This window comes from Hyla sarda, unplaced genomic scaffold, assembly GCF_029499605.1.
Source record: "Hyla sarda isolate aHylSar1 unplaced genomic scaffold, aHylSar1.hap1 scaffold_604, whole genome shotgun sequence".
Lineage (NCBI taxonomy): Eukaryota > Metazoa > Chordata > Amphibia > Anura > Hylidae > Hyla > Hyla sarda.
Window position 1 is genome coordinate 137,891 of NW_026610619.1, and position 11,110 is coordinate 149,000.

The 11,110-nt window shown below is 47.1% G+C and overlaps 1 protein-coding gene across 1 annotated transcript in view; it reads right to left on the minus strand.

Annotated features, from left to right (window-relative positions):
* The window catches only part of LOC130340894 (zinc finger protein 189-like), a gene marked incomplete in the record, with an annotated part of 80,793 nt that overhangs the window by 68,906 nt on the left and 777 nt on the right, over positions 1-11,110 (minus strand). Inside the window, 4 exon segments of the mRNA XM_056554220.1 lie at positions 7,991-8,088; positions 9,333-9,462; positions 9,550-9,729; positions 10,055-10,181. Of these exon segments, the coding sequence (XP_056410195.1) occupies positions 7,991-8,088; positions 9,333-9,462; positions 9,550-9,729; positions 10,055-10,120 (474 nt within the window).

Genomic DNA, 11,110 nt, shown 5'->3' on the forward strand with positions numbered 1-11,110 from the left:
TGTAGGACATTGTCCTCTCTACCTGATCATCCTGTAGGACATTGTCCTCTCCATCTACCTGATCATCCTGTAGGACATTGTCCTCTCCATCTACCTGATCATCCTGTAGGACACTGTCCTCTCTACCTGATCATCCTGTAAGACATTGTCCTCTCCATCTACCTGATCATCCTGTAGGACATTGTCATCTCCATCTACCTGATCATCCTGTAGGACATTGTCCTCTCCATCTACCTGATCATCCTGTAGGACATTGTCCTCTCCATCTACCTGATCATTCTGTAGGACATTGTCCTCTCCATCTACCTGATCATCCTGTAGGACATTGTCCTCTCTACCTGATCATCCTGTAGGACATTGTCCTCTCCATCTACCTGATCATCCTGTAGGACATTGTCCTCTCTACCTGATCATCCTGTAGGACATTGTCCTCTCCATCTACCTGAACATCCTGTAGGACATTGTCCTCTCTACCTGATCATCCTGTAGGACATTGTCATCTCTACCTGATCATCCTGTAGGACATTGTCCTCTCTACCTGATCATCCTGTAGGACATTGTCCTCTCTACCTGATCATCCTGTAGGACATTGTCCTCTCCATCTACCTGATCATCCAGTAGGACATTGTCCTCTCCATCTACCTGATCATCCTGTAGGACATTGTCCTCTCCATCTACCTGATCATCCTGTAGGACATTGTCCTCTCCATCTACCTGATCATCCTGTAGGACATTGTCCTCTCCATCTACCCGATTATCCTGTAGGACATTGTCCTCTCCATCTACCTGATCATCCTGTAGGACATTGTCCTCTCTACCTGATCATCCTGTAGGACATTGTCATCTCCATCTACCTGATCATCCTGTAGGACATTGTCATCTCCATCTACCTGATCATCCTGTAGGACATTGTCCTCTCCATCTACCTGATCATCCTGTAGGACATTGTCCTCTCCATCTACCTGATCATCCTGTAGGACATTGTCCTCTCCATCTACCTGATCATCCTGTAGGACATTGTCCTCTCCATCTACCTGATCATCCTGTAGGACATTGTCCTCTCCATCTACCTGATCATCCTGTAGGACATTGTCCTCTCCATCTACCTGATCATCCTGTAGGACATTGTCCTCTCTACCTGATCATCCTGTAGGACATTGTCATCTCCATCTACCTGATCATCCTGTAGGACATTGTCCTCTCTACCTGATCATCCTGTAGGACATTGTCCTCTCTACCTGATCATCCTGTAGGACATTGTCCTCTCTACCTGATCATCCTGTAGGACATTGTCCTCTCTACCTGATCATCCTGTAGGACATTGTCCTCTCCATCTACCTGATCATTCTGTAGGACATTGTCCTCTCTACCTGATCATCCTGTAGGACATTGTCCTCTCCATCTACCTGATCATTCTGTAGGACATTGTTCTCTCTACCTGATCATCCTGTAGGACATTGTCCTCTCCATCTACCTGATCATCATGTAGGACATTGTCCTCTATACCTCATCATCCTGTAGGACATTGTCCTCTCCATCTACCTGATCATCCTGTAGGACATTGTCCTCTCCATCTACCTGATCATCCTGTAGGACATTGTCCTCTCCATCTACCTGATCATCCTGTAGGACATTGTCCTCTCCATCTACCTGATCATCCTGTAGGACATTGTCCTCTCCATCTACCTGATCATCATGTAGGACATTGTCCTCTCCATCTACCTGATCATCATGTAGGACATTGTCCTCTCTACCCGATCATCCTGTAGGACATTGTCCTCTCTACCTGATCATCCTGTAGGACATTGTCCTCTCTACCTGATCATCCTGTAGGACATTGTCCTCTCCATCTACCCGATCATCCTGTAGGACATTGTCCTCTCCATCTACCTGATCATCCTGTAGGACATTGTCCTCTCCATCTACCTGATCATCCTGTAGGACATTGTCCTCTCCATCTACCTGATCATCCTGTAGGACACTGTCCTCTCTACCTGATCATCCTGTAAGACATTGTCCTCTCCATCTACCTGATCATCCTGTAGGACATTGTCATCTCCATCTACCTGATCATCCTGTAGGACATTGTCCTCTCTACCTGATCATCCTGTAGGACATTGTCCTCTCTACCTGATCATCCTGTAGGACATTGTCATCTCCATCTACCTGATCATCCTGTAGGACACTGTCCTCTCTACCTGATCATCCTGTAAGACATTGTCCTCTCCATCTACCTGATCATCCTGTAGGACATTGTCATCTCCATCTACCTGATCATCCTGTAGGACATTGTCCTCTCTACCTGATCATCCTGTAGGACATTGTCCTCTCTACCTGATCATCCTGTAGGACATTGTCCTCTCTACCTGATCATCCTGTAGGACATTGTCCTCTCCATCTACCTGATCATCCTGTAGGACATTGTCCTCTCCATCTACCTGATCATCCTGTAGGACACTGTCCTCTCTACCTGATCATCCTGTAAGACATTGTCCTCTCCATCTACCTGATCATCCTGTAGGACATTGTCATCTCCATCTACCTGATCATCCTGTAGGACATTGTCCTCTCCATCTACCTGATCATCCTGTAGGACATTGTCCTCTCCATCTACCTGATCATTCTGTAGGACATTGTCCTCTCCATCTACCTGATCATCCTGTAGGACATTGTCCTCTCTACCTGATCATCCTGTAGGACATTGTCCTCTCCATCTACCTGATCATCCTGTAGGACATTGTCCTCTCTACCTGATCATCCTGTAGGACATTGTCCTCTCCATCTACCTGAACATCCTGTAGGACATTGTCCTCTCTACCTGATCATCCTGTAGGACATTGTCATCTCTACCTGATCATCCTGTAGGACATTGTCCTCTCTACCTGATCATCCTGTAGGACATTGTCCTCTCTACCTGATCATCCTGTAGGACATTGTCCTCTCCATCTACCTGATCATCCAGTAGGACATTGTCCTCTCCATCTACCTGATCATCCTGTAGGACATTGTCCTCTCCATCTACCTGATCATCCTGTAGGACATTGTCCTCTCCATCTACCTGATCATCCTGTAGGACATTGTCCTCTCCATCTACCCGATTATCCTGTAGGACATTGTCCTCTCCATCTACCTGATCATCCTGTAGGACATTGTCCTCTCTACCTGATCATCCTGTAGGACATTGTCATCTCCATCTACCTGATCATCCTGTAGGACATTGTCATCTCCATCTACCTGATCATCCTGTAGGACATTGTCCTCTCCATCTACCTGATCATCCTGTAGGACATTGTCATCTCCATCTACCTGATCATCCTGTAGGACATTGTCCTCTCTACCTGATCATCCTGTAGGACATTGTCCTCTCTACCTGATCATCCTGTAGGACATTGTCCTCTCTACCTGATCATCCTGTAGGACATTGTCCTCTCCATCTACCTGATCATCCTGTAGGACATTGTCCTCTCCATCTACCTGATCATCCTGTAGGACACTGTCCTCTCTACCTGATCATCCTGTAAGACATTGTCCTCTCCATCTACCTGATCATCCTGTAGGACATTGTCATCTCCATCTACCTGATCATCCTGTAGGACATTGTCCTCTCCATCTACCTGATCATCCTGTAGGACATTGTCCTCTCCATCTACCTGATCATTCTGTAGGACATTGTCCTCTCCATCTACCTGATCATCCTGTAGGACATTGTCCTCTCCATCTGCCTGATCATCCTGTAGGACATTGTCCTCTCTACCTGATCATCCTGTAGGACATTGTCCTCTCCATCTACCTGAACATCCTGTAGGACATTGTCCTCTCTACCTGATCATCCTGTAGGACATTGTCATCTCTACCTGATCATCCTGTAGGACATTGTCCTCTCTACCTGATCATCCTGTAGGACATTGTCCTCTCTACCTGATCATCCTGTAGGACATTGTCCTCTCCATCTACCTGATCATCCAGTAGGACATTGTCCTCTCCATCTACCTGATCATCCTGTAGGACATTGTCCTCTCCATCTACCTGATCATCCTGTAGGACATTGTCCTCTCCATCTACCTGATCATCCTGTAGGACATTGTCCTCTCCATCTACCCGATTATCCTGTAGGACATTGTCCTCTCCATCTACCTGATCATCCTGTAGGACATTGTCCTCTCTACCTGATCATCCTGTAAGACATTGTCCTCTCCATCTACCTGATCATCATGTAGGACATTGTCCTCTATACCTCATCATCCTGTAGGACATTGTCCTCTCCATCTACCTGATCATCCTGTAGGACATTGTCCTCTCCATCTACCTGATCATCCTGTAGGACATTGTCCTCTCCATCTACCTGATCATCATGTAGGACATTGTCCTCTCCATCTACCTGATCATCATGTAGGACATTGTCCTCTCTACCCGATCATCCTGTAGGACATTGTCCTCTCTACCTGATCATCCTGTAGGACATTGTCCTCTCTACCTGATCATCCTGTAGGACATTGTCCTCTCCATCTACCTGCTCATCCTGTAGGACATTGTCCTCTCCATCTACCCGATCATCCTGTAGGACATTGTCCTCTCCATCTACCTGATCATCCTGTAGGACATTGTCCTCTCCATCTACCTGATCATCCTGTAGGACATTGTCCTCTCCATCTACCTGATCATCCTGTAGGACACTGTCCTCTCTACCTGATCATCCTGTAAGACATTGTCCTCTCCATCTACCTGATCATCCTGTAGGACATTGTCATCTCCATCTACCTGATCATCCTGTAGGACATTGTCCTCTCTACCTGATCATCCTGTAGGACATTGTCCTCTCTACCTGATCATCCTGTAGGACATTGTCATCTCCATCTACCTGATCATCCTGTAGGACACTGTCCTCTCTACCTGATCATCCTGTAAGACATTGTCCTCTCCATCTACCTGATCATCCTGTAGGACATTGTCATCTCCATCTACCTGATCATCCTGTAGGACATTGTCCTCTCTACCTGATCATCCTGTAGGACATTGTCCTCTCTACCTGATCATCCTGTAGGACATTGTCCTCTCTACCTGATCATCCTGTAGGACATTGTCCTCTCCATCTACCTGATCATCCTGTAGGACATTGTCCTCTCCATCTACCTGATCATCCTGTAGGACACTGTCCTCTCTACCTGATCATCCTGTAAGACATTGTCCTCTCCATCTACCTGATCATCCTGTAGGACATTGTCATCTCCATCTACCTGATCATCCTGTAGGACATTGTCCTCTCCATCTACCTGATCATCCTGTAGGACATTGTCCTCTCCATCTACCTGATCATTCTGTAGGACATTGTCCTCTCCATCTACCTGATCATCCTGTAGGACATTGTCCTCTCTACCTGATCATCCTGTAGGACATTGTCCTCTCCATCTACCTGATCATCCTGTAGGACATTGTCCTCTCTACCTGATCATCCTGTAGGACATTGTCCTCTCCATCTACCTGAACATCCTGTAGGACATTGTCCTCTCTACCTGATCATCCTGTAGGACATTGTCATCTCTACCTGATCATCCTGTAGGACATTGTCCTCTCTACCTGATCATCCTGTAGGACATTGTCCTCTCTACCTGATCATCCTGTAGGACATTGTCCTCTCCATCTACCTGATCATCCAGTAGGACATTGTCCTCTCCATCTACCTGATCATCCTGTAGGACATTGTCCTCTCCATCTACCTGATCATCCTGTAGGACATTGTCCTCTCCATCTACCTGATCATCCTGTAGGACATTGTCCTCTCCATCTACCCGATTATCCTGTAGGACATTGTCCTCTCCATCTACCTGATCATTCTGTAGGACATTGTCCTCTCTACCTGATCATCCTGTAGGACATTGTCATCTCCATCTACCTGATCATCCTGTAGGACATTGTCATCTCCATCTACCTGATCATCCTGTAGGACATTGTCCTCTCCATCTACCTGATCATCCTGTAGGACATTGTCCTCTCCATCTACCTGATCATCCTGTAGGACATTGTCCTCTCTACCTGATCATCCTGTAGGACATTGTCCTCTCTACCTGATCATCCTGTAGGACATTGTCCTCTCCATCTACCTGATCATCCTGTAGGACATTGTCCTCTCCATCTACCTGATCATCCTGTAGGACATTGTCATCTCCATCTACCTGATCATCCTGTAGGACATTGTCCTCTCTACCTGATCATCCTGTAGGACATTGTCATCTCCATCTACCTGATCATCCTGTAGGACATTGTCCTCTCCATCTACCTGATCATCCTGTAGGACATTGTCCTCTCCATCTACCTGATCATCCTGTAGGACATTGTCCTCTCCATCTACCTGATCATCCTGTAGGACATTGTCCTCTCCATCTACCTGATCATCCTGTAGGACATTGTCCTCTCTACCTGATCATCCTGTAGGACATTGTCCTCTCCATCTACCTGATCTTCCTGTAGGACATTGTCCTCTCCATCTACCTGATCATCCTGTAGGACATTGTCCTCTCCATCTACCTGATCATCCTGTAGGACATTGTCATCTCCATCTACCTGATCATCCTGTAGGACATTGTCCTCTCCATCTACCCGATCATCCTGTAGGACATTGTCCTCTCCATCTACCCGATCATCCTGCAGGATATTGTCCTCTCCATCTACCTGATCATCCTGTAGGACATTGTCCTCTCTACCTGATCATCCTGTAGGACATTGTCCTCTCCATCTACCTGATCATCCTGTAGGACATTGTCATCTCCATCTACCTGATCATCCTGTAGGACATTGTCCTCTCTACCTGATCATCCTGTAGGACATTGTCCTCTCTACCTGATCATCCTGTAGGACATTGTCCTCTCCATCTACCTGATCATCCTGTAGGACATTGTCCTCTCCATCTACCTGATCATCCTGTAGGACATTGTCCTCTCCATCTACCTGATCATCCTGTAGGATATTGTTCTCTCCATCTACCCGATCATCCTGTAGGATATTGTTCTCTCCATCTACCTGATCATCCTGTAGGACATTGTCCTCTCCATCTACCTGATCATCCTGTAGGACATTGTCATCTCCATCTACCTGATCATCCTGTAGGACATTGTCCTCTCTACCTGATCATCCTGTAGGACATTGTCCTCTCTACCTGATCATCCTGTAGGACATTGTCCTCTCCATCTAGCTGATCATCCTGTAGGACATTATCCTCTCCATCTACCTGATAATCATGTAGGACATTGTCCTCTCCATCTACCTGATCATCCTGTAGGACATTGTTCTCTCCATCTACCTGATCATCCTGTAGGACATTGTCCTCTCCATCTACCTGATCATCCTGTAGGACATTGTCATCTCCATCTACCTGATCATCCTGTAGGACATTGTCCTCTCTACCTGATCATCCTGTAGGACATTGTCCTCTCTACCTGATCATCCTGTAGGACATTGTCCTCTCTACCTGATCATCCTGTAGGACATTGTCCTCTCCATCTACCTGATCATCCTGTAGGACATTGTTCTCTCTACCTGATCATCCTGTAGGACATTGTCCTCTCCATCTACCTGATCATCCTGTAGGACATTGTACTCTCCATCTACCTGATCATCCTGTAGGACATTGTACTCTCCATCTACCTGATCATCCTGTAGGACATTGTCCTCTCCATCTACCTGATCCTCCTGTAGGACATTGTCCTCTCCATCTACCTGATCATCCTGTAGGACATTGTTCTCTCTACCTGATCATCCTGTAGGACATTGTCCTCTCCATCTACCTGATCATCCTGTAGGACATTGTCCTCTCCATCTACCTGATCCTCCTGTAGGACATTGTCCTCTCCATCTACCTGATCATCCTGTAGGACATTGTTCTCTCTACTTGATCATCCTGTAGGACATTGTCCTCTCCATCTACCTGATCATTCTGTAGGACATTGTCCTCTCCATCTACCTGATCATCCTGTAGGACATTGTCCTCTCCATCTACCTGATCATCCTGTAGGACATTCTCATCTCCCCCCGGACAGTCCAGGGAATCCAGAGGAGCAGGACATCTCTCTGGTGGGTTCCTCTTCCTGGATCCATCTGTAGGAGACACATAGTGACTGAATACATTGTGTAGATGATCAGATGATGGGGGATCTAGGGCCCCCCCCCCCCAATACTGCTCTCTCCTTTACCATCAATGAGTGTCTCCTCTTACCCAGTGATGATGTTGGGGGCCGGTGGTCTATAATAAATATATCTTACCCAGTGGTGATGTTGGGGGCAGGTGGTCTATAATAAATATATCTTACCCAGTGGTGATGTTCGGGGCCGGTGGTCTATAATAAATATATCTTACCCAGTGGTGATGTTCGGGGCCGGTGGTCTATAATAAATATATCTTACCCAGTGATGATGTTGGGGGCCGGTGGTCTATAATAAATATATCTTACCCAGTGATGATGTTGGGGGCCGGTGGTCTATAATAAATATATCTTACCCAGTGGTGATGTTGGGGGCCGGTGGTCTATAACAAATATATCTTACCCAGTGGTGATGTTCGGGGCCGGTGGTCTATAATAAATATATCTTACCCAGTGGTGATGTTGGGGGCCGGTGGTCTATAATAAATATATCTTACCCAGTGGTGATGTTCGGGGCCGGTGGTCTATAATAAATATATCTTACCCAGTGGTGATGTTGGGGGCCGGTGGTCTATAATAAATATATCTTACCCAGTGGTGATGTTCTGGGGTGGTGGTCTATAACAAATACATCTTACCCAGTGGTGATGTTCGGGAACGGTGGTCTATAAGAAATATATCTTACCCAGTGGTGATGTTCGGGGCCGGTGATCTATAATAAATATATCTTACCCAGTGGTGATGTTCGGGGCCGGTGATCTATAATAAATATATCTTACCCAGTGGTGATGTTCTGGGGTGGTGGTCTAGAACATATTTCTTACCCAGTGGTGATGTTCAGGGCCGTTGGTCTATAATAAATATATCTTACCCGGTGGTGATGTTAGGGGCCGGTGATCTATGATAAATATATCTTACCCAGTGGTGATGTTCGGGGCCAGTGGTCTATAATAAATATATCTTACCCAGTGGTGATGTTCGGGACCGGTGGTCTATAATAAATATATCTTACCCGGTGGTGATGTTGGGGGCCGGTGGTCTATAATAAATATATCTTACCCGGTGGGGATGTTGGGGGCCGGTGGTCTATAATAAATATATCTTACCCAGTGGTGATGTTGGGGGCCGGTGGTCTATAATAAATATATCTTACCCAGTGGTGATGTTCGGGGCAGGTGGTCTATAATAAATATATCTTACCCGGTGGTGATGTTCGGGGCCGGTGGTCCTCCATCATGACTATGTCCTGGTACAGATCCTTGTGTCCTTCTATATACTCCCACTCCTCCATGGAGAAATAGACAGTGACATCCTGACACCTTATAGGAACCTGACACACACAATGATCCAGTCATCATCCAGACCCATCATCCCTTGTGTTCCTGTATAATGTCCCAGCATTCCCAGCAGCGCTCACCTCTCCAGTCAGCAGCTCCATCATCTTGTGGGTGAGTTCTAGGATCTTCTGCTCGTTGTTCCTCTCAGGTATCAGTGAGGGAGGTGGAGGCTCCGTGATGGGGCCCCGGGCCCTGCTCCATCCTCCTGACCTGCTGGGGGCCACACACTCTCCAGATGTCTTCTTCACTACTGTGTAATCCTGAGTATGGAGAGACCCCGATAAATATCCCTATATACAGACCCCTCACCTCTCCGGTCATGTCCTGTATTATCCCTAGAGATAAGAGGTCATGTGACCATTTCCCACAATCCCTCACCTCTCCAGTCATGTCCTGTATTATCCCTAGAGATAAGAGGTCATGTGACCATTTCCCACAATCCCTCACCTCTCCGGTCATGTCCTGTATTATCCCTAGAGATAAGAGGTCATGTGACCATTTCCCACAATCCCTCACCTCTCCAGTCATGTCCTGTATTATCCCTAGAGATAAGAGGTCATGTGACCATTTCCCACAATCCCTCACCTCTCCGGTTAGCAGGTAGATGATCTCCAGGGTGAGGTTATGTATACAGTTGGTGGTCTTGTACATCCTTTGGGGGGTTTTCTCCAGGTATGGGATCTATTATGAGACTTCACCACATTCTTCTGCCCTGAAGGAACATGGAAGTGAGGGATCTTAATAGAGAAGTGAAGGATCTGGATGGAGAGGGTCCATTTTTTTTGTGGGGGACTGAGGAGGGAGCGCTCTATGGCGGCCGGGGCATGTCTCTCCTCTATAGACTTGGTGTGCTCTATGGCGGGCGGGTCCTGTCTCTCCTCTATAGACTTGATGTGCTCTATGGCAGGCGGGTCCTGTCTATCCTCTATAGACTTAGTGTGCTCTATTGCAGCCGGGGCCTGTCTTACCTCTATAGACTTGGTGGGCTCCATTGCAGCTGGGGCCTGTCTCACCTCTATAGACTTGGTGCGCTCTATTGCAGCCAGGGCCTGTCTCTCCTCTATAGACTTGGTGTGCTCTATGGTGGCTGGGGTCTGTCTCTCCTTCTCTATGGACTTTGTGCCCTCTATAGTAGCTTGTCTCTCCCTCTCTATAGAAAAGATGCACTCAATGGCTGCCGGGGCCAATCTGTTGTTCTTTATAGACTAGGTGTGTTTTATGGCAGCCATGGCCTGTCTCTCATCTATAGACTAGATGCACTCAATGGCGGCCGGGGCCTGTCTCTCCTTCTCTATAGACTTTGGTCTATGGCAGCCGGTCTCAACTTCTCTATAGACTTGGTGCGCTCTATGGCAGACGATCTCTTCTCTTTATAGACTAGGCGTGTTTAATGGCAGCCAGGGCTTGTCTCTTCTCTATAGACTTGGTGTGCTCTATCACTTCTCTGCCTTTTAGCTAAGATGAAGTGTAATATCTGTTCTTATCAGTGGTCTAGTCTCATCCATTGATGTAGGATGGGTGCTGCATGGAGGGGGCAGGTGTACCAGGGCGTTTCGGGGTCTGTTCTGAGGAATCAGCTCGACTGCTGCCCCGATGTGACCTGTTTCCTCCGGGTCTCGCCATGAGGCTGGGAGGGTCTAG